This window comes from Schistocerca piceifrons, chromosome 4 (assembly GCF_021461385.2).
Source record: "Schistocerca piceifrons isolate TAMUIC-IGC-003096 chromosome 4, iqSchPice1.1, whole genome shotgun sequence".
Classification (NCBI taxonomy): Eukaryota; Metazoa; Arthropoda; class Insecta; order Orthoptera; family Acrididae; genus Schistocerca; species Schistocerca piceifrons.
In genome coordinates this window covers 419,406,473-419,430,606 of record NC_060141.1, presented here as the reverse complement: position 1 = coordinate 419,430,606, position 24,134 = coordinate 419,406,473, and the positions used below count along the sequence as shown (strand labels likewise).

Genomic DNA, 24,134 nt, shown 5'->3' with positions numbered 1-24,134 from the left:
CTCTGGCAGCTGAAGCCAGACCAGGTCTGTTGTCTATTTTTGACAAAGGCCTTGTTGGCCGAAAGCTGATTTTGTGACAATCTTTTAATTGTGCCTATCTGCAACTCAGCATCTCCACTATATGCTGAGTACCAACTATCCTTTAAAAATCCTGGATTTTCCATTCTTAGGCTTATGTAAAAATGCACAATAATGAAGCCCATTTAATAATTACCTACAAAATTAGAAATAAGTTTTACGGTTTACTTACAGATAACCCGATGATGCAGTTCAGTCAAAGTAGGCCTATTGTAAAAATAAAACCAATCAGACACAGTATCCTTAAAAGACATATATTATGCAGTGGGCCCAGAAGAACATAAACTATTGACTCATATTCAGTTAACTTACCAAGGTCGTTTTGATGTCATTTTATAACAAGATACACCAAAGCTTTCACCTACAAGGATTGTTCGTAAAGTAATGTTACAATTATTTTTCACAATGAAAAACATGTTTATTGGCACTGTATAATACATGTGTGAAAAGCTTAGACTTTTACCTATTTTTGAACACAATCGCCATTGAGATCAATCGTGTTTGCATGCCTGCGTTGTAGAATCTCCCACCCATCACGAAGCTAGCTTAAAACCTCTTCTTTCAGCTCCTCTCTCATTGTGAAATGCGTCCCTTTGAGGTAGTTTCCATCCACATTTCTTGATTATATTGGTTGTGACACATGGAATGTGCAGACGAGCGTTGCTCTGATGGAAAGTCACACACTTCTTGAGCGTGCCTATCCTCTTGTTTTGGATCATATGATGAAGTTTCTTCAACGTTTCACAGTAGCGGTCCACATTGATTGTTATACCAGTAGAAAGGAATTCACACAAGAGTAATCCCTTCCTGTCCCAAAATATGCTCACCATCACTTTGCCGGCTGACGATGTTTGCTCAGACTTCTCTGGCTTCAGTGATGTTGGATGTTTCCACTGCCAGGATTGTTGTTTCGTTTCCAGTGTTGTGCAGTGGACCCAGGTCTCCTCCACAGTGACAAGAGTCCAAGAATTCCTTGCCATCAGTTGCATAAGCCTTAAGAAATTCCAGTTGAAAGAAAAGCAGCACTCAGTCACTATTTTTAAGAAATTAACCTGGTATCAACACTACTAGGAGTGTCTTCCTCAGAATTTAAAACAGAGAATGGTCTATATTCTATAACATGGTCACAGAATTATGACTAAAAACGTATGATAGGGTATAAGTACGGAATCATCGTTAAAGACTGGCAGTACTTATATGTCGTTTTTAAAATAATAAATATGCCAAAATGGCATTAGGCACAAAGATATTTAAGATAAAGAAAACTATGATGGCGAGCCACTAAGGGCTGCCCGTTATTTGCTTGGTGCAGGTTGCAAAATGCACTGAGGTGCCTGCATTAACAAATGAGGCCAGGTGGACACGGCACTGCAATGAGCGCGTCATCTAGTAGCCGTAGATACAATTAGGCTACTTCACGTTGAAATATAGGCAGAAATGATTATAAATTATAGTATTTGGTACATAATGGAAAGCAATGGTTGTTTGATAGTGGCATACAACATAACATTTTGTCTACATCAAAGCTTATAACAGTAAGATAAAACATGAAAACATCATTATGAAAATGTAGATAGGACTGAATGACAACTTGAAGCAAGCAACATTGACGTGAAATGCAGCCAAGAAACATTTGATAACTGAAAAGGACTACCTTAGAAGGAAAAGAACATTTCGGCAAACTGCACAAGGAGATCCGAAGTCAGATGTTGAGTAACGGCTTTATACCTTTGAAAAAATTTTTGTTATGTAGCTGTAGCTGTTAGTTAAGGATGAGGCTATCATTTTGAGCAAAATGCTTGAAAATCTCTAATTCTTCTAGAATATCTAGTCCATGCCCTTTCTTTTCGATCTGCAAAATGTTGCTGTTGCAGATGGCTTTAGGTGAATGACCTGCAATTAGAAGATGATCGGCAAAAGACGAATTTTGGAGGCTAGTGCCATTTTTTTTCTTAGCAAGTGTTCTTTATATCTGGTAGTGAAGGCATGCCCTGTTTGTCCTATATAGTAAGAGGGGCAAGTATCGCAGACAATTTTGTAGACACCAGAATTTTCTAAAGGGGAACGCATAGAATCTAAATTATGAATGAAGTTTTTTTTCAAATTGTTATTAGTAGAAAAAGCAAAGTTGCAATCGTATTTCTTTCGAAGAATGCGTTGGATCTGATAAGAGGTAGGCCCCACGAAAGGAATAGAGAAATATCATTTTGAGTTAGTCTCGATAACAGAAGTGCCTAGCATAGTAAGTCTTTTAGCATTTTTCTTTTTAAGGACGTCATCTACTATGTTGGGTTTATACTCGTTGTTAACTGCTATTGTTTTAAGTAAATTGATTTCGTCATTGAAGTTTTCTTTAGAAAGTGGGATGGAAACAGCTCGGTGAACAGCAGAATGAAGGAAGACTTTTTTTATGCGAATGTGGATGAGTAGAAGATGCAGGAACGATCTGGTTGGTATGTGTTACTTTACAAAAAATATTGAAAGAAATTTTATTTGTTTCTAAAGTATGCATCGAGTCAAGGATATTTAATTGACAAGCTTCATTTTCAAATTCGATAGTGAAAGAAAATTTCTCATGAAGATCATTGAATAGACTAAAGATACGATCAACACCATCAGCGGGTCCTTTGTAGATGATTAGAATATCAACAACATATCTGGAATAAGAAAGAATGCATAGTGACGCAGCTGGAACACAATTAAATCATTTTTTTTCTAGGGAGTTGATGAAAATATCAGCAAGGATACCAGCTAACAGATTTCCCATAGCGAGACCGTCGGATTTCTGGTACAAATGTCCATTAAATTCAAAATAGTTGTACTTGACTACAACTGAGATGAGATTCATGAAGTCTGTGATTTGTTCATCTGAAATATCTTTTTTGAACCGACATATTTTTTTTTCTACAATTAGCAGCGTTTCCTGTACGGGGACTTTAGTATAAAGATTTTTGATATTGATAGAAATTAACTTGGTGTCTGAACTGCATTCTAAACCTTTTATTTTTTGGACTAAGGTGTGATTATTTGGGATGGAAAAATTGTTCACAAAAACAAATGATTTTCTCAGAGTTTCATGTAGAAATTTGGCCAGATCACGGTATGCACTATTCATACTATTAGATATCGGGCATATCGGATGATTAGGTTTGTAGATTTTAAATTGAGACTGAAGTTTTGGGAGCTGAGGGTTCATGTTAATGAGCATTTTCTTCTGAAACGGTTTGAGTAGGAAATTTGCGCTGTTGATGGCTGTCCTGGCCTCTTTTTGTAAAACTGGAGTCGGATCCTCGTGTAGTCTCGAAATATTATTTTCATTAAAGAAATCTACGGTTTTGGAAATATATTCAGAGTTATAAGCAATAACTAAAGAGCACCCTTTGTCTGACTTAGTAATTAGGGCTTCTGCTTCTTTAAGTTTATTATTAATGGAAACGACCAATTTTCTATCATTATGTGTAATGTTATAAATAGGGGCTGTATTTTTCATGAAAATGTTAGCTACATCGTAAGCAATACGAGTTTGACAAGCATTATCTATTTTTTTTACTATCGGGACCAACTTTAAGACCTACAAGCACTTTTTCAATCACATTTCTATCTGACAAGTTGGGCGAGACATTATACTTCAGCCCTTTTTCCAGCAGGATAGTTTCATTTTGTGTAAAAATAATGTTAGTTTTATTCAGAAATCTTTTGTACAAAGTGTGACAGTTTTTTTTATTTAGTGTGCGCTGAGGACTCTTTTTCGCTAGGAAACAGTCAGAAAAGCTTGCTGAGTTTCTTTTCATGCTTCTGTATTATGCCTAGTTAATAAGTTTCTAAATGTTCATTAATTATCGTCCAGAAATCATCAATATTAAAATTGTAATTAATATGAAAAATGTTTGTCAGTTCTAAATACAGGTAATAAGCTTCTTCGTTAAGAAGATCTTTTTTGGCATATAGCCTTTTAATTCTATCAGATAAGAGGTTTTTCATGAAAGGTCTGAAGGATTTAAGATTTTTCTGACAAACTGCAAATTTAATATAAGCTTTCGCGTAGGTAGGGACTAAACCCCTATTTTCATATTGTTTATTAAAATTAATGGCCACACTTCTATTTATTATTTTCTTTTTTAAAGCTTTATATTTGGTGGCAGCATTGGATGCTTGGGCAGGCAAGAATCACAAAATTTTGTACGTAGCTGCACGTTCAGAGACCGTGAGTAGTTACGATTGAAACTAACACCGCCTTCGGTCACTATTTTTAAAAAATTTGTTAAACTTATATTAACTTTGCTGTTTGTAAGAAAAATACTAAATCCTTCAGACCCTTCGAGAAAAATCTCATATCTGATAGAATTAAAAGGCTATATGCCAAAAAAGATCTTCTTAACGAAGAAGCTTATTACCTGTATTTAGAACTGACAAACATTTTTCATATTAATTACAATTTTAATATTGACGATTTCTGGACGATAATTAATGAACATTTAGAAACTTATTAACTAGGCATAATACAGAAGCATGAAAAGAAACTCAGCAAGCTTTTCTGACTGTTTCCTAGCGAAAAAGAGTCCTCAGCGCACACTAAATAAAAAAAAAAAACTGTCACACTTTCTACAAAAGATTTCTGAAGAAAACTAACATTATTTTTACACAAAATGAAACTATCCTGCTGGAAAAAGGGCTGAAGTATAATGTCTCGCCCAACTTGTCAGATAGAAATGTGATTGAAAAAGTGCTTGTAGGTCTTAAAGTTGGTCCCGATAGTAAAAAAAATAGATAATGCTTGTCAAACTCGTATTGCTTACGATGTAGTTAACATTTTCATGAAAAATACAGCCCCTATTTATAACGTTACACATAATGATAGAAAATTGGTCGTTTCCATTAATAATAAACTTAAAGAAGCAGAAGCCCTAATTACTAAGTCAAACAAAGGGTGCTCTTTAGTTATTGCTTATAACTCTGAATATACACTCCTGGAAATTGAAATAAGAACACCGTGAATTCATTGTCCCAGGAAGGGGAAACTTTATTGACACATTCCTGGGGTCAGATACACCACATGATCACACTGACAGAACCACAGGCACATAGACACAGGCAACAGAGCATGCACAATGTCGGCACTAGTACAGTGTATATCCACCTTTCGCAGCAATGCAGGCTGCTATTCTCCCATGGAGATGATCGTAGAGATGCTGGATGTAGTCCTGTGGAACGGCTTGCCATGCCATTTCCACCTGGCGCCTCAGTTGGACCAGCGTTCGTGCTGGACGTGCAGACCGTGTGAGACGACGCTTCATCCAGTCCCAAACATGCTCAACGGGGGACAGATCCGGAGATCTTGCTGGCCAGGGTAGTTGACTTACACCTTCTAGAGCACGTTGGGTGGCACGGGATACATGCGGACGTGCATTGTCCTGTTGGAACAGCAAGTTCCCTTGCCGGTCTAGGAATGGTAGAACAATGGGTTCGATGACTGTCTGGATGTACCGTGCATTATTCAGTGTCCCCTCGACGATCACCAGTGGTGTACGGCCAGTGTAGGAGATCGCTCCCCACACCATGATGCAGGGTGTTGGCCCTGTGTGCCTCGGTCGTATGCAGTCCTGATTGTGGCGCTCACCTGCACGGCGCCAAACACGCATACGACCATCATTGGCACCAAGGCAGAAGCGACTCTCATCGCTGAAGACGACACATCTCCATTCGTCCCTCCATTCACGCCTGTCGCGACACCACTGGAGGCGGGCTGCACGATGTTGGGGCGTGAGCGGAAGACGGCCTAACGGTGTGCGGGACCGTAGCCCAGCTTCATGGAGACGGTTGCGAATGGTCCTCGCCGATACCCCAGGAGCAACAGTGTCCCTAATTTGCTGGGAAGTGGCGGTGCGGTCCCCTACGGCACTGCGTAGGATCCTACGGTCTTGGCGTGCATCCGTGTGTCGCTGCGGTCCGGTCCCAGGTCGACGGGCACGTGCACCTTCCGCCGACCACTGGTGACAACATCGATGTACTGTGGAGACCTCACGCCCCACGTGGTGAGCAATTCGGCGGTACGTCCACCCGGCCTCCCGCATGCCCACTATACGCCCTCGCTCAAAGTCCGTCAACTGCACATACGGTTCACGTCCATGCTGTCGCGGCATGCTACCAGTGTTAAAGACTGCGATGGATCTCCGTATGCCATGGCAAACTGGCTGACACTGACGGCGGCGGTGCACAAATGCTGCGCAGCTAGCGCCATTCGACGGCCAACACCGCGGTTCCTGGTGTGTCCGCTGTGCCGTGCGTGTGATCATTGCTTGTACAGCCCTCTCGCAGTGTCCGGAGCAAGTATGGTGGGTCTGACACACCGGTGTCAATGTGTTCTTTTTTCCATTTCCAGGAGTGTATTTCCAAAACCTTAGATTTCTTTAATGAAAATAATATTTCGAGACTACACGAGGATCCGACTCCAGTTTTACAAAAAGAGGTCAGGACAGCCATCAACAGTGCAAATTTCCTACTCAAACTGTTTCAGAAGAAAATGCTCATTAACATGAACCCTCAGCCCCCAAAACTTCAGTCTCAATTTAAAATCCACAAACCTAATCATCCAATATGCCCGATATCTAATAGTATGAATAGTGCATACCATGATCTGGCCAAATTTCTACATGAAACTCTGAGAAAATCATTTGTCTTTGTGAACAATTTTTCCATCCCAAATAGTCACACCTTAGTCCAAAAAATAAAAGATTTAGAATGCAGTTCAGACACCAAGTTAATTTCTTTCAGTATCAAAAATCTTTATACTAATGCCCCCGTACAGGAAATGCTGCTAATTGTAGAAAAAAATTTACGTCGATTCAAAAAAGATATTTCAGATGAACAAATCACAGACTTCATGAATCTCATCTCAGTTGTAGTCAAGTACAACTATTTTGAATTTAATGGACAGTTGTACGAGAAATCCAACGGTCTCGCTATGGGAAATCCGTTAGCTGGTATCCTTGCTGATATTTTCATCAACTCCCTAGAAGAAAAATGTTTTAATTGTTTTCCAGCTGCGTCACTATGCATTCTTTCGTATTTCAGATATGTTGATGATATTCTAATCATCTACAGAGGACCCGCTGATGGTGTTCATCATATCTTTAACCTATCTAATTATCTTCATGAGAAAATTTCTTTCACTATTGAATTTGAAAATGAGGCCCGTCAGTTAAATTTCCTTGACTTGATGCCTACTATAGAAACAAATAAAATTTATTTCAATATTTTTCATAAAGTAACACATACCGACCAGCCCGTTACTGCATCTTCTACTCATCCACAATCGCATAAAAAAGTCTTCTTTCATTCTCCAGTTCTCCGAGCTGTTTCCCTCCCACTTTCTAAAGAAAACTTCAATGACGAAATCAATTTACTTAAAACAATAGCAGTTAACAACGAGTATAAACCCAACATAGTAGATGACGTCCTTAAAAAGAAAAATGCTAAAAGACTTACTATGCTAGGCACTCCTGCTATCGTGTCTAACTCAAAATAATATTTCTCTATTCCTTTCATGGGGCCTATCTCTTATCAGATCCAATGCATTCTTCGAAAGAAGTATGATTGCAACTTTGATTTTTCTACTAATAACAATGTGAAAAAAAAACTTCATTCATAATTTAGATTCTGTGTGTTCCTCTTTACAAAATTCTGGTGCCTACAAAATTGTCTGTGATACTTGCTCCTTTTACTATATAGGACAAACAGGCCGCGCCTTCACTACCAGATATAAAGAACACTTGCTAAGAAAAGTATGGCACTAGCCCCCAAAATTCATCTTTTGCCGACCATCTTCGAATTACAGGTCATTCACCTAAAGCCATCTGCAATAGCAACATCTTGCATACCGAAAAGAAAGAGCGTAGACTAGATATTCTAGAAGAATTAGAGATTTTCAAGCATTTTGCTCAAAATGATAGCCTCATCCTTAACGAACAGCTACAGCTATGTAACAAAATTTTTGTAAAGGTATAAAGCCGTTCCTTATATCTGACTTCAGGTCTCTTGTGCAGGTTGCCGAAATGTTCTTTTCCTTCTAAGGTAGTCCTATGTTTTTCAATTATAAAATGTCTGTTGGCTGCATTTCACGTCAATATTGTTTTGTACAAGTTGTCATTCAGTCCAATCTACATTTTCATAATGATGTTTTCATGTTTTATCTTACTGTTATAAGCTTTGATGTAGACAAAATGTTATGTTGTATGCCACTGTCAACCAACCATTGCTTTCCATTATGTACCAAATACTATAATTTATAATTATTTCTGCCTATATTTCAATGTGAAGTAGCCTAATTGTATCTACGGCTACTAGATGACGCGCTCATTGCAGTGCCGTGTTCACCTGGCCTCATTTGTTAACGCAGGCACCTCAGTAAGTTTTGCAACCTGCACCAAGCAAGTAACGAGCAGCCCTTAGTGGCTCGCCATCATAGTTTTCTTTATCTTAAGTATCTTTGTGACTATATTTTATAAATGACACACAAGTACTGTCAGTCTCTGATTATGATTCCGTACTTATATCCTATCATACATTTTTAGTCATAATTCTGTTCCATATTATAGAATATAGATCATTCTCTGTTTTAAATTCTGAGGAAGACACTCCTAGCAGTGTTGAAACCAGTCTCTGAACGTGCAGCCATGTACAAAATTTTGCTTAAGAAATTCATTGGCCACTTCCACATGTTTACGTTTGTGGTCTTCCTTAAGCATTCTTGAGACCCACCTTACACAAATCTTTTCATTCCCCAAATGTTCTGTCAAAATTTTGTCTGTGCTGGTCTCACTAATATCAGGGAACATCTCGCAGATCTCCCAAATTGTCAGCATTGCTTCTTCCACTTTTGCAATCGTTTCATCAGAAACTGATGGCCGTCTTTGAATTCTCTGCACAATTTGCAACCATGTTGTATGCTCATACATGTTTCTCCATAGAATTTATACAGTTGGGAATGAATGTTCACCGGCGCAGTTATTTTTGCACAAAATGCGTAATTCACACCTGGCGTGAGAGGCTTCTCAGTACAGTCCATCTCTTCATCACTGCAAATGTTGGGACTCCCCAGAATCCTAGGTTCCAATGCATTACAAGATGTAATGATGGACTCCTCATCAGAGTTACCACCTCTGTATCCATTGTACAAATTTTCCATTTTGAGATTTGAAGTTGTAAGTTGAGAGCAGGAAATCCAGGGTCGTCCTTGAATTCCTAAAATGAGACCAAGGAAGAACTTTACAGTTTTTTTCAAAGAACTTGATGGGGAGTCTGTTCTCACCTAAACTAAGAGAACCTAGTGTGAGGGGATAGGATTGGGATTAACAGTGAAGTGTCTAATCTCTTATGTGAATATACTGCTGGTCCTGTAATGAGATCAATCTACCTCATAGCTGTTAACTGTTGTGCAGCAACTGTGTTTCATATTGTTACATATGTATATTATTTGACCAAAATTTTATTTCTCGCAATTCTTTTCAGAGCATTTGTCAATAAACTCTTAAGCTCATCTGGGAAAGTAGTTTTCTAAATCCAGTCTGCTGTGTCAAAGAGCATGTTCTGTGAGTGTGGCACAATTTTGTAGAACAAGTAATAATGATCCTTATGATAAAATGCCATGTATACTGTATCTCTCTGTGGTTAATGACTAATGTGTAATTTTTATTTCACTGCTTTAATATTATTCCTAAATAAAAGGTATATTTTCCTGTACCTAACTGAACAGTAAACTGACTGTAACAAATATCAATTGGTGACTTAATTGTTTCAGGGCATATATTACGCAAGATTGGCCACATACATGCAATGTCTCTTGTTTTACTGGCATTTGGAGTGCGCTTTATTCTGTATTATTTTCTTACAAATCCATGGTGGTGCTTGCCAATTGAACTTTTCCAAGGTCTTACATTTGGAATATTTTACTCAGCCATGACTTCATATGCAAGTATTGTTTCACCACCTGGAACAGAAGCAACAGTGCAAGGTCTTGTTGGTGCATCATTTGAAGGAATAGGTAAGTCATGTATAATTACAAACGATTAATATTTGCACATTCATAATACAGTGTTATCTCTGTGCGTCTTTATATCCAGTATATATTCTACACCTGTTTCTTTGATTGTATATAATATTGTACATAGTATTGTACATATTAGCATTGCTTCATTACTTTTCTCAACATTGGACAGTTTCTGTTACTGAACATGATTGCACACCTGAGATGAGACACAAAGGATCAGAGATGAGACACAAAGGATCACCCTCATTTTCACAGAATATTACACGTGACTGTAATGACTGTACAGCATGCTCTGTCAAAGCTTTGTCTCTCACTTGCTGAGTCCTAAAATGAGGAAGCTCCTTCTAATTACCCTTGCCATCTGTTCCTAAGCAAAATTACCCTTCCCGCCCTACTTAAATTATGATCTCCCTCTCTCTCTCTCTCTCTCCTGAACCTTTACATCTGCCCATGGATCATACCATCAATGAAGACACGGAGGTCAAAAGTGTCCCATAAACCTCTCCCTATTCCATCTCTGTCACTAGCATACCATCTCTGTTACTAGCATTTTAGAAAAGGGCTGCATTTGAAGGAAATCATATCACCTGTTTAGTTTACAGCTGCTGTACAACATTTTAAGGGAGTATGGCCGGGAACAAACTAAGTCACCCAGTTGTGGATCACAATGCGGAGCATTGTGTGGTGTGATGTAGCTGTTGCTTCAAACATGGTTGCTGTTAGATATGTACAATAGTAGTTTCATCATGAAATTATAATGAAATCCAGACCTTTAGCTGCTTGCAGGCGTTGATAAATATCAATGGGGACAGTTGATCTTGCAGCTCTCGAAGAATGAAATTATAATGAAATCCAGACCTTAAGCTGCTTACAGGTGATGATGTTGTGTTTCCTATGTTAATGTTCCATCACCATAGCACAGTCTGCTTAAAATTTTAGAGGTATTGCTTTATTTAATGAGAAATTCGATTATAATAGCAGTTTAAACCTCTTTCCTGTCACTTGATTGCATTTGGAGAGGGAGAGTGGTCGATCCCCCATTACTTTGTGTTGTGATGTGGCTGTATGTCGAGTAGCACATCAGCTCAGTACAACTTGGCCAGTGCAGTATTGGAGACAACTATACAAATAAATAATCTGAGTATAATAACAGTGTTTAGTTGAACACTCAGACAGAACTCTGGTACAAATGGACACAAACAGCACTTCTTGGAGCAGGTAACCTCCAATAACTAAGTCAGTACAAGCCTGATAGTGCTTCTTAAAAGTTCATATCTACCGAGTTATATTCTGAGATGACTTCCTGGAGGTCCACTGTACTGGTGGTGGTTCCACTCTCCATTGACTGCTGTAGATGGTAGCTCACTGGTTTCTTAGTGTGATCTTCATCCATGGACTGGTCATGTTGTGGATTGAGCATAGATTGACTGTAGAAGCCTGGCAGCACTGGTTATTTTATAACACTGATGAATAAACTCAGTCCTCACGATTGGCAGCTGTCAGCCAGTATAACTAGATGCTTGCTCATTGTCCTTCCATGTAATGTGGTGTCAGCCAGTGGGCAATTTGCATACATGGAAGACGTGGCAACATAGTGCCCCCTTGGGGCAGCTGTTTGTAGCAGTCTTGCTGAATGGCTATGCGTGCTGATTATGCAACCAGTGACACTGCTCTGTACAAAGGAATATTGTCTGGTGGGCACCGGAGGACATAATATGTTGCTTCTTAACCATTTTTGGTGTAGTCTGCACACACACACACACACACACACACACACACACACACACACACACACACACACGTGTGTGCATGTGTGTGTGTGTGTGTGTGTGCGTGTGTGTGTGTGCGTGTGCGTGTGCGTGTGCGTGTGCGTGTGCGCAGACTACACCAAAAAAGGTTAAGAAGCACACGTGTGTGCGTGTGCACGTGCGCGTGTGCGCAGACTACACAAAAAAAGGTTGAGAAGCAACATGTTATGTCCTCCGGTGCCCAACAGACAATATCCCTTTGTACAGAGCAGTGTCACTGGTTGCATAATCAGCACGCATAGCCATTCAGCAAGACTGCTACAAACAGCTGCCCCAAGGGGGCACTATGTTGCCACGTCTTCCATGTGTGTGTGTGTGTGTGTGTGTGTGTGTGTGTGTGTGTGTGTGATAATAATAATTACTATTTGATGTGTGATCTCAGTGGATTTTTCTTATTCAGAACTAGGTTCAGCACATATGCATGTTGTTTCTGTGCCATATTATATGTTGTATCACTTTGTTTTAGCTCCTCAACAGAAATTGCACCATATGGTGGCTATATATGATGTTGATGTGATTGATTACTGTCAGTGTTTTTTTTTCTGTGCACACTTGGAAAAAAGTAATTACCTTTGGAGATGAAGTATGAAAACATATAAATTGCAAAAGTATTTTTGATAAAATCTTCGCTCTAATATATACAGAAGACCAGAATTAGATAACTTCTGATGTTGTATTTTGCCTACATTTGCAGTAAAATAAAATATTTTATGGAAATTGAATTTCATTTTGGTTCTGTTGCAGGAGTGTCCATTGGAAGTTTAATTGGAGGTGTACTGATAGATCAGTATGGTGGAGCAGATACTTTCCTTATATTTGGTATAGGTTCACTGATATGCTTCGTTTTGCATGTAATAGTTCAGTTCTGGCTGGGAGGAAAGTCAGATAAACTCCCTGAAATTGGAGGTGAGTGACATGTTGATATGTGATACCAGTTACAGTAGAAAAAAAGTAATCATTTAAAAAAATTCCTTGGTGACTTTTTGTCATCCTTTAATGGAGCCTTCCAAAATGATTACAGGTAGTATTTGCATCAGAGTGGCACTAAATATTTCAGTTGTGTGAAATACTATGAAGTAGAACTTTATTTGAAGGAAAATATATTGATTTATAACAATGTAATATATGTCATGATTTATGTAACCATTGGTTCGTGTTGATTAGAATTTAAGTCAATCTATGCAAGTGTAATGTAGCATCAACATTTTGTACTGCTGGATGTCTTTCATATTGAAAAATCCCTCTCTTATTCTGGTATTAATCAAGGTTCTTTTCTTACTAAAGGATTTAATTACTTCCTTTTCAAGGGAGCCCAACAGTATTGCATACATTTGTCCCTGTTACTAATGTTTTGTTATAAAAATGTACTGAATTGATTCATCTTGTCCTAGCTATGGAATACATAGCTACATTCAAAAAGCAGATATGTCACCTATGGTAGCCAAATAATTTCAATTTGGGGCATCTTCTTAATTGCTATCATCAGGAACACATTATGTATGAAATTCCTTTTGAACTAATAATTTTACTTTAGTCTAGTAACTGTTTTTGTGCAGCTGTGTTTTACTTACTTCCAACTGCAAGCTTTATCTTTTATTGCTCTGTGTCTTCAGTTTTTTAATGTTTTGGTAAAATAGCTCCTAGTTTTTTCTATCCATTGTATTATTGGCCAAGATCCCATTATTATATAATATTTTTGTGTCCAGCAAGTAAAAAGTCATTTGTGAATTTATAGCCACAAAATATATATATATATATATATATATATATATATATATATATATATATATATATATATATATATATATATCAATATAATGGAAGGAAACATTCCACGTGGGAAAAATTATATATAAAAACAAAGATGAGGTGACTTACCGAACAAAAGCGCTGGCAGGTCGATAGACACACAAACAAACACAAACATACACACAAAATTCAAGCTTTCGCAACAAACTGTTGCCTCATCAGGAAAGCTTGTGTCTGTATGTGTGGATGGATATGTGCGTGTGTGCGAGTGTATACCTGTCCTTTTTTCCCCCTAAGGTAAGTCTTTCCGCTCCCGGGATTGGAATGACTCCTTACCCTCTCCTTTAAAACCCACTTCCTTTCGTCTTCCCCTCTCCTTCCCTCTTTCCTGATGAGGCAACAATTTGTTGCGAAAGCTTGTATTTTGTGTGTATGTTTGTGTTTGTTTGTGTGTCTATCGACCTGCCAGCGTTTTTGTTCGGTAAGTCACCTCATCTTTGTATTTATATATAATTTTTCCCACGTGGAATGTTTCCTTCCATTATATATATATATATATATATATATATATATATATTTCCACATGATTTAACTTTTACATGACCTTCACTGTATCTGAAGGATAATATTCCTACAAAAAACTGTCCTCAGTTTGAAGGTTGGTTTGAATGATACAATGCATTGCTAGATATTATCCAATTGGTCATGACATGCTGTTGCCTTCATGCAACCAGCCAGTTATACACACAGTTTTACATAGAGTCCAAACCACTGTGAAACTTGGAATTTTTTAAGCAAATCATTGTTGGAAGGGGAAGAAATGATAAGTGATAGAAAAAAAATCCCAGGACTTAATAAATATTGCTCTAGATCTTTGGATCTGTAGTTTGACTCTTAGACACTTAGCCATCAAGTGACATGGTGAAAACAAGCTACATGGAAAAATTTTAATTGTAAATGGGTTTTCATTCAAATGGAATTCTGCACATACTGACACATTCCTAAATTACACAAATGAAAAATTAGCACTCCTTTTGAGTTGTCCCACATGAATAAAGTTTTATTCATATGTTGTATTGATTATAGAATGACATGTCATATTTACAGGATAATGCACCATTATCTTGAAGAGTATTTCTTACATAGCCTCCTCTAGCAGCAATGCAGTCCTGTAATCGTGCATAGACAGGGTGTATACTCCTCTGGAGAAATGTGGGAACTTTTCTCATCTGAGAAAATCCTGAGTTTTTCAGGAATTTTATATTGGTTTAGTTTTCAGTTAAGTTTTTGTGATTCCAGCCAGTAAGAACTGATATTCTAACAAAGAATTTTACTTTAGCCACCTACTGCAGAATAATATTACAGCAGTGAAACATAAATGAGAGAATAACACCAAAATAAAATGTTAGCTGCAAAGAAATGTGCCATTTACAAAACAAAACACAATTGTCAGTCAACAGCAAAGTGTTTCAGTGGCTTTAAGACAAAGACTACACAGTACTTCATAACAACAAACTGCTTTCAATGAATGTGATGTCACAACTGTTTACATTTCTAACAGGTTACAGGAAAGTATTGTGAGTGGTGGTTTGAGAAGCATTATTTTAAAGTATATTTCCTTTTACAAGAGGTGAATTATGTTATGTGTGAGAATATCCGATGACTATCTTAAATCCCAGAGTGTTTGACTGTGTTTAAAAACTTAACACTTTGAGGATCAAAAATTTTAGGCCCAGAAAACCAGCCATTTATGCCAGCATTTAAAATTTTACTGGCGCATCTGTGTTTGATACATCTTAAAGGGTAACACACACTGAAAAAGACCAGACTTCAAGGTTATTTTTTCGTATTTATTTTGGTTCTTTCATACAGTACAGATTATGCAGTAATGATGGCAAAAAATAATAGTTTGGTGCATAAGTTCAGTGTTTTTGTTTTTCATGTTGATGTTCCCATTGCTATGGGTTTATTTATGGATTCTCATTTTTTTTATTTGTGGTTCGCTGTTGCTATTTGAGTTTACATATTGTCATTTTGTCTCTTGGAGATAGTGAGTGGAGCTGTGAACACTAGAAAATGGAGTGCCTAATGGAGAAATTGGAACATTTCTGACATATTGTTCTGTTTGAGTTCAGTGGAGGCACGACAGCAGCATAGGCTGCCAAAAACATTTGCACCATGTATAGGGATAATTCATTGGACAGAGCACGCCGAGAAAATGGTTTTCTTACATTAAGGAGGATTTTTTTTTACATAAGTGACTCTCCACTTGCAGGAAGACATTCAAGGTTTGATGAAGATCGTTTAAATGCATTAATCCACAATGATGCACGTCAGTGTACTCGACAAGTGACAAATATAGTGAACAGTGAGCATTCCATCTTTGTGAACATTTGCATGCATTGGGGAAGATTCAAAAATTAGGTCTGTGGGTACCACAAATGCTCTAAGCCAAAATCACAAAAGTCAGCTGGTGGCCATATGCGCATCTCTAATTATTCGTTATCAATTGGCTTCTCACTCCCCATTAAAAGACCTTCATGCATCTGCAAAAGATAATGTTATACATCTGATGGAACACCAGTGATGCGGTTAACTACAATTTGCTTCCCTGAGGTGTAACTGTCACTACTCACATTTATTGTCAACAACTGTCTTGTAGATGAAATCTGAGAATGACAACCAGGAACACTGTGTGAAGTGGTGCTACTCCATGATATCACCTGAATTCTGCTAGACTGACAAAAAATGCTATATGGGAGTTGGGTTGAGAAGTTATTCAGAACCCACCTTATTCACTTGATCTTGCATCCTCAAATTTTCACCTTTTGTGTTCTCTGTTGAACAACCTCCAAGGAACTTCTTTTCCAGTCGAAAATGCATTCTGAACATGGTTCTGTGAGTTCTTTGCCTATTCTCACGAACTCAATAAGTTACCCCGGCATTGGCAGCCTATTCTAAATAGTCAAGGAGAATATACTATAGATAACTAAAGTGTGTGTTATGTGCATCTGTTGTGTTTATTAAACTTACGGAAAGCACTGTGAACTTAGGCAGAAACCTGACATAATTATCCTTCAAAAAAGGTATGAGGTGAGTTCTTGAGCAATTTAACATGTAATTGGCGTTTCTATAGAAAAAGTTGAAGTGCTCAATGGAACATGTATTCAGCCAGGTAGCCTATGAAATGTTGGTACACAGCAGTGAAATTTATTATTGTGCCTGTCAGAAATATTCAGCTGCTGTAATGTAAGCCGTGCCCTTAGGATCTTGCTTAACCACACCCTCGGAGGAAAAAACCATCAAAAAATTTTTGACAGGGAAAATTATATGTGAAAGCTTATCTTTTCTAGTAACGCTACTGTATGTATATTAACTGAAACCATTAACTTGTGTGTTCACACTACCTAACAGTGATATTACTGTTGGCTGACTACATCATGTGTAAATATCTGAATAATTGCTGTAATTAGATGGAAAGATCAAGTGACACGAATTATGATCTGTTGCTAAAGGCATGTCACACAGCACAGTCTTGATTTCAGTGCTTTGAAAACTGTCGTGCTGTATTTGGTGGAATTCAGATTTATTCTTTCGTAATGTTGCAATGCACCAAAGATATATCCGAAATGCATAATTTTTGCTGGGTTTCATTCCCAAAATTACCGGGAATTTCTGCACTGATGTATAAAACCTTTGCCATACAAAGGATTGATAGATAAGTTTGACACCTCCAAGGGAAAGTATTTTATCACTAGACATGGTAAAAATGTACTTTCACCCAAGGTCAGAGACAGCAAAGGACTTGGAAGAGCAGTTGAATGGAATGGATAGTGTCTTGGAAGGAGGATATAAGATGAACATCAACAAAAGCAAAACGAGGATAATGGAATGTAGTCGAATTAAGTCAGGTGATGCTGAGGGAATTAGATTAGGAAATGAGACGCTTAAAGTAGTAAAGGAGTTTTGCTATTTGGGGAGCAAAATAACTGATGATGGTCAAAGTAGAGAGGATATAAAATGTAGACTGGCAATAGCAAGGAAAGCGTTTCTGAAGAAGAGAAATTTGTTAACATCGAGTATAGATTTAAGTGTCAGGAAGTCATTTCTGAAAGTATTTGTATGGAGTGTAGCCATGTATGGAAGTGAAACATGGATGATAAATAGTTTAGACAAGAAGAGAATAGAAGCTTTCGAAATATGGTGCTACAGAAGAATGCTGAAGATTAGATGGGTATATCACATAACTAATGAGGAAGTATTGAATAGGATTGGGGAGAAGAGGAGTTTGTGGCACAACTTGACCAGAAGAAGGGATTGGTTGGTAGCACATGTTCTGAGGCATTAAGGGATCACCAATTTAGTGTTGGAGGGCAGCGTGGAGGGTAAAAATCGTAGAGGGAGACCAAGAGATGAATACACCAAGGAGATTCAGAAGGATGTAGGTTGCAGTAGGTACTGGGAGATGAAGAAGCTTGCACAGGATAGAGTAGCATGGAGAGCTGCTTCAAACCAGTCTCAGGACTGAAGACCACAACAACAACATGGTAAAAATGTACTTTCACCCGGGGTGTAGTGTATTTTCACCATGGAAAAAGTGTATTTTCACCTGAGAGAAAGTTTATTTTTAAGCAAGAAATATGGGGAAAACGCGGGATTTCCTTTTTTTCTCCCCCCCCTCACATATACATCTTGACAGAGACAGTCATTCAGATGTCGTATGTCAGCTTGAGACATATGGTCTCCACTACTTCCACATGTTGTCACAATTAAGTAAGGGATTAAAGTGAGTCAGCTCACCGTGTCCCACATAAACTGAACAGGGCATTGTGCTGGCCAAATGAGATGACAAATATCATCATCATTCATCCCCATTACAGTCAGAGGAAGGCAATGGCAAACCACCTCCACTAGGGCCTTGCCTAGTACGGCGGTACGGGTCTCCCGCATGATCCCCTATGCTCCTCGGAATATGGGACCTCATCATTGTCATTGTCGTCTTATGCATCGAGTAATGGGTTAAGTGTGTGCACAAGCATCTTCCTGCTTGAAAACACATCACTCTGACTTTGCAGGAATGGCAGTGGAATTAGTTGGAATGTGTTTTGAATGTGTTTTGCGTTGTTCTGTTTCCCTGACATGTGACAATTAAGGGTAGGGTCATTGTTGCCTATTGCTTGCCACACTATGATGCCCAGAGTTAGTTTTCGATTTTGTTCCCTGACTCCACTATTTGCCACACTTGTGGACAACACCACACTCAAACACAACCATTGCTGCTACCAGAGCAGACCTACTCATATTACTGAAAGCAAGCTTCATGGTGGTAATATGTCATAAGAAATTTGTATGCCATTTCTTCTTCCCCAGCTTCTAGTAAACCATTCCTGGTGTTGCAGCTGAGGCTTCCAATTTGTGCTTTTGTCTCTGTGCAAGTCAGCAGTGGCTACTCATCTGATGTGGTAGACTAACTTACCTACTAAATTAAGGGCTCTAACATTCCTTGAGCCAACCCTTAGAAAGCCAGATTTGTTTTTTCTGATGGCATTATCTTTCTGAGTAGTCCTCACCCAGAGGTTTGAGCAGGGGACTATTTTACCTCCAGAATGTTTTACCCTCTAGGGTGCCATAACCATTAAAGCACATAGAAGAACTGCATGAGCTCATGAAAAATAGTGACCGTAGTTTCCTCTTGCTTTCAGCAGTCCACAGTACCATCATGTTAATTTGGCCTCTCTATAGACACCTCTCCAACCTGGTTACTTCCACAGCACACCTATTATATTAGGGACTGCACCTAATGTAGATTTGAATTTGACAGTTTCAAGCTGAAGCCTGCCTCATCACTGAAGTTGAACAACAGTATACATAGTGACATTTCATGTAACTTCTTCTTTTTCCTCACCTTTATTCCATATCTCCACAGGCTTGACATGTTATTTATTGGATTCGGTAATGTTAGTGCTAGAGAGGGGTCTTTGCCACCTCTTACCCCGCACCCACACCCCCTTTCCCTCCCCACCCCCTGTGTGTGATAGAATTTGTGTTCCACAACTGCCTACATCTAGTGTTATCCCATATGAAATTTTGCAAACTTTTTAAAATGTTTATTTGTTATGTATCTGAGACATGATGTTGTACTAGCCTAGTATTCACCTATTAAGATGTGGGAAACTGCCTAAAAAGCACATCCAGACTGGCCACCACACTGACCCTCATTGTTAACCCACCGGGCTGATTCAGTCTAGTGGAACTGTGCCTCCCTGAATCCCGGTAGTGGCTTGCTAAAGCACGTGGTTCTTGTAACGTTACCATATGATGTTTCAAGGTTCTAAGATATTATTATGTTATGTGGAGTTGTATTTCAGTACCCTGATCTCTCTCTCTCTCTCTCTCTCTCTCTCTCTCTCTCTCTCTCTCTCTCTCTCTCTCTCTCTCTCTCTCGGCACTCGGTAACTTTTGCGGGCAAGTGCTCTGCAGATTGAACTACCCAAGTAAGATTCACAACCCATCCTTATCGTCTCACTTGCGCCAGCACCTTGTCTCATACCTGCCAAACTTCAAAGAAATTCACAAGAGAACTTCTGTGAAGTTTGCAAGGTTGTAGATGAGGTAATGGGGAGGAGAGGCTGTGAGGATGAATCAGCAGATGTAGCTCTGTCCATAGAACACTTATGAAATGCTAAGCGCCTGAGAGTGTGAGCCTTGATCCAGCACACATTTTTAATCTGCCAGGTTGTTTCGTATCAGTGCACTCTGCTGCAGAGTGAAAATTTCACTCTGGAAACATCCTTCAAGCTGTAGCTAATCCATGTATCTGCAATATCCTTTGTACCAGGAGTGCTAGTCCTGCATGTTTCGCAGGAGAATTTCTGTGAAGTTTGGAAGGTGCAAGATCAGGTACTGGAGGAAGTAAATCTTCGAGTGTGGGTCATGAGTTGTGCTTGTGTAGGTCAGTCGGTAGAGCACATGCCTTTAAAAGGCAATGGTCCCAAGTTTGATTTTCGGTCAAGTACACAGTTTTAATCTGCCAGGAAGTTTCATATCAGCGTGCACTCCATTGCAGAGTGGAAAATTCATTCTGGAAACATGCCCCATCCTTTCTTCCAGGAATGTTAGCCTTGCAAGTTTTGCAGAACAACTTCTGTCAAGTTTGAAACGTAGGAAATGAGGTGTCGGTGGAAGTGATACTCTGAGGAAGGGTGACAAGTCATGCTTGGGTAGCCAATTTGATAGAGCCCTTGCCCGTGAAAGGTGAAGGTCACAAGTTCATGTCTCAGTCTCGCACTCAGCTTTAATATTCCAGGAAGTTTCATATAGGTGCACATTCCATTGCTGAGTGAAAAATTCATTCTGGAAACTTGCATAGTTCATTAAGGGTTTTTTGTACCGACTGATGGTGTGTTGGGGCATTATAGTCGGTTTAATAAACGATAGGAATTGCAGCATTAATCTCAGTATAATAGATCCAGGTTCTATTACAGTGAGTGCAAGCACAAAAATTGTTTGTTTCATGTAGGAAAACATTATTATCTTTCATCATGTTGAATTTAAAGTTTCATAGCTAAATTGTTGGTTCTGCATATTTTCAGAACATGCCCGTAATCTTGTAGAAACTTTATTGGAGACAAGTATTTGGAGTTAGTGACATACTGTTCAGGTTACCGGTAGATCCCAGTGCATTAAATATCCATAGTGTTCTGTGAGCTACAGGTTTCATCTGAATCATACCTAATGGTAAGTCACTTGGGGAGCTCAGCAAATCATGGATGAATATGGTGTTGGTAAACACAGGGTTTCCAAAGTAGTCATTAGTTAGTGCAGCTTACATACTTGCCTTCTGTGTCTGGGTGAGAACATCCAAACTCTCTTCTTCCAACACTCTACAGCTGTAATAGCTTCGTCGTTACATAAAAATAGATCTTCCGCTGTGCAAAGAAATTCCATCCTTGGGCATGTGAGCAAATGTTAAATCATCTGTGTTTCCCCACATTCGCATTGATCATCTACAGAGTAGACCAAGTTACCCATGTTTACTTTGCAGGCAGTATTCTGTTACTGTAGTTTCTGAACATCTTTCATCAAGCAATCCTAGACATTATGATGCAACTTTTTACTATTTGGAGTTTGGGGATCTAGGCTTAATGGTCTGGACTACAAGGATGATGAAAACATGTATAATAAAATATCATAAACTCAAGCCTAGCAGAGAATCAGTGGTGAGAATTGGTGTTTAATGGAGTATTATTTGTTAGCTGATAATGTCTGAGACACATGCCATTCTCCATGTGTGCTGGGAATACCCAGGCAGATTGATCTTTGATGGAGCTGTTTCTTCCTTAATTGCTTTTGAGAATTGTCTAGTACTTTCACACTGTTTCAGCAGTTTGGGTAGAGTACCAGGGAATGTAAATAGCCAACCAGTAAAGTGATTTTAAATGGCCTGTCTCCTGAGAAACTCATTAGAAAAATAGTTGCAGTAAAATAACAGAACACAGACTGTTCACCAGGATGGCTTTATATTTGTTTAGAAAGAGAACAATAAATTCAAGAAGTCTCTTTCACACATCAAAACAGTCTGATGGGACTTGCTTGTACATCAATATCAATGTAGTTCTTGTGAAATAGAACTTTATTAGTACAGACATGGACATTAGACTCAAAAGTAACTGAGAAACTCATAACACTAAATTGCTCTTAGAAAGCTGCTGAGCATCTTAAACCTATGTTTTGCCATATCAAGAAAATTGATAGAGGAGTTAGACATATGGGTAAATGGTTAGCTATTTAAAACAGCTGGCTTTTTTATGGCATTTGACACGCCAGCATTTCTAAATCACATAACGGTAGGATTCATCCTCGTTATGGTGAAAGCATTTACAGTTAACTCACACTGATATAAATGTTAACAATTTGGACACATGACACTGAAATTTAAGGAAGAGGCAAGTTTAAGAAAAGTGACAAAGCTACACAAATCTACTAGTTGTTCATCTTTATAAGTGTGCATAGTTTGTTCTGGAAATCACACTATCCTTTGGACTGTTTCTCTTCTACAGCTTGAAAAATGAAAATGCAATAGATCAAACTGACAATGGTAATAATATTGTAAAAGAGTAGTTGCAACTCACCATATAGTGGAGATGCTGAGTCGCAGATAGGTACAACAAAAAGCCTGACACAGAATGTGCTTTCAGTCAACAAGACCTTTGTCGAAAATAGACAGAGAGAGCGCGCGCCCCCCCCCCCCCCCCCCCACACACACACGCAACTCAAACACTCGTGTGTGTGTGTGTGTGTGTGTGTGTGTGTGTGTGTGTGTGTGTGTGTGTGTGTGTGTTTGTCTGTTTTTGACAAAGACAATGTTGCCCGAAAGCTTATTTTGTGGCAGTCTTTCTGTTGTGCCTATCTGTGACTTAGCATCTCCATCATATGGTGAGTAGTGACTATCCTTTTCATAATATTGTTACATTTCATCCTAGATTTTCCATTGTCTGACAAGGTGAATAATATGTACTATCAAGTTGAAAAGGCCTACCATAACCTCCTGCATTTGCTACTTTTATATCGGCTCTTACAAAAATTGTGTCACTAGCACTGAAAGAGAAATATCAAGAGAGTCTCAAACACTGTAAACAAAGTTCAAAACACAACTTCCCGTAGTAGTCTAATATTGATTCTGCTGCAGAATCTGTGAAATGTGATGTCTGCTTGAAGGAACCATCCAACCTCTTGGCCAGTCACTCAAATGTTTCATGACCTTATCAGAAAGGTAAAAAGAAGGAAAAACCTCACAAACTGTCTCCCATACTCTAACAGAATTAAAGAGTTCGAGATTCAGGGGAAGGAATTTAAATATGTCACAAAGTAAAGACTTTTGTTTGTAGGGATGACTATCTCTGTAAGTGGCAGATACTTTTCCTCACCGCTTCCTCTCTAGACCAGCTTACATGCAATTGCTGTTCTAAAATATATAGATAACTATTTCCTCCTAATGTCTTATTATCTACCCCTCATGAAATTTCAAATCTAGACCGAGAGATTTTGATCGTATCACACAGCCTCCTCCACTGTTTGTCTTCGGCCATTTATCCTTTATGGAGATTTAAATCTGCATAATATGTCATGGATCTCTTCTACTGGCCAATCAGTGTTTTAAACATGTGGGAGATTCGTCTTGCTGAACACAAAACAAAGCATTCAGATTTACACTTACATACATACTCTGCAAGCCACTCTACTGTGCATGGTAAAGGGTACTTTTCCAGTGGCGGTCATTTCTGTTCCACTCATAAATGGGACAAGAAAAAATGACTTCTTGTGTGCCTCTGTAGATGTCTTACTCACCCTAATTTTGTCTTTACACGAGATGAACTTTGAAGGCATTTGGTCTGTAGTCTGTTGCAAATGCTGCTTCTCTAAACTTATTCAGTGGCAAAGATTGTCTTCTTTAT

General features: G+C 38.6%; 1 protein-coding gene across 2 annotated transcripts in view; it reads left to right on the top strand.

The window, feature by feature from the left end:
- Nucleotides 1-24,134, top strand: part of LOC124795145 (major facilitator superfamily domain-containing protein 6) — a 142,171-nt gene that overhangs the window by 82,557 nt on the left and 35,480 nt on the right. For both annotated transcript variants that reach the window (XM_047259022.1, XM_047259023.1), the window contains exons 7-8: nt 9,875-10,117; nt 12,676-12,837. In XM_047259022.1, the coding sequence (XP_047114978.1) occupies nt 9,875-10,117; nt 12,676-12,837 (405 nt within the window). The remainder of the gene's footprint in view (nt 1-9,874; nt 10,118-12,675; nt 12,838-24,134) is intronic.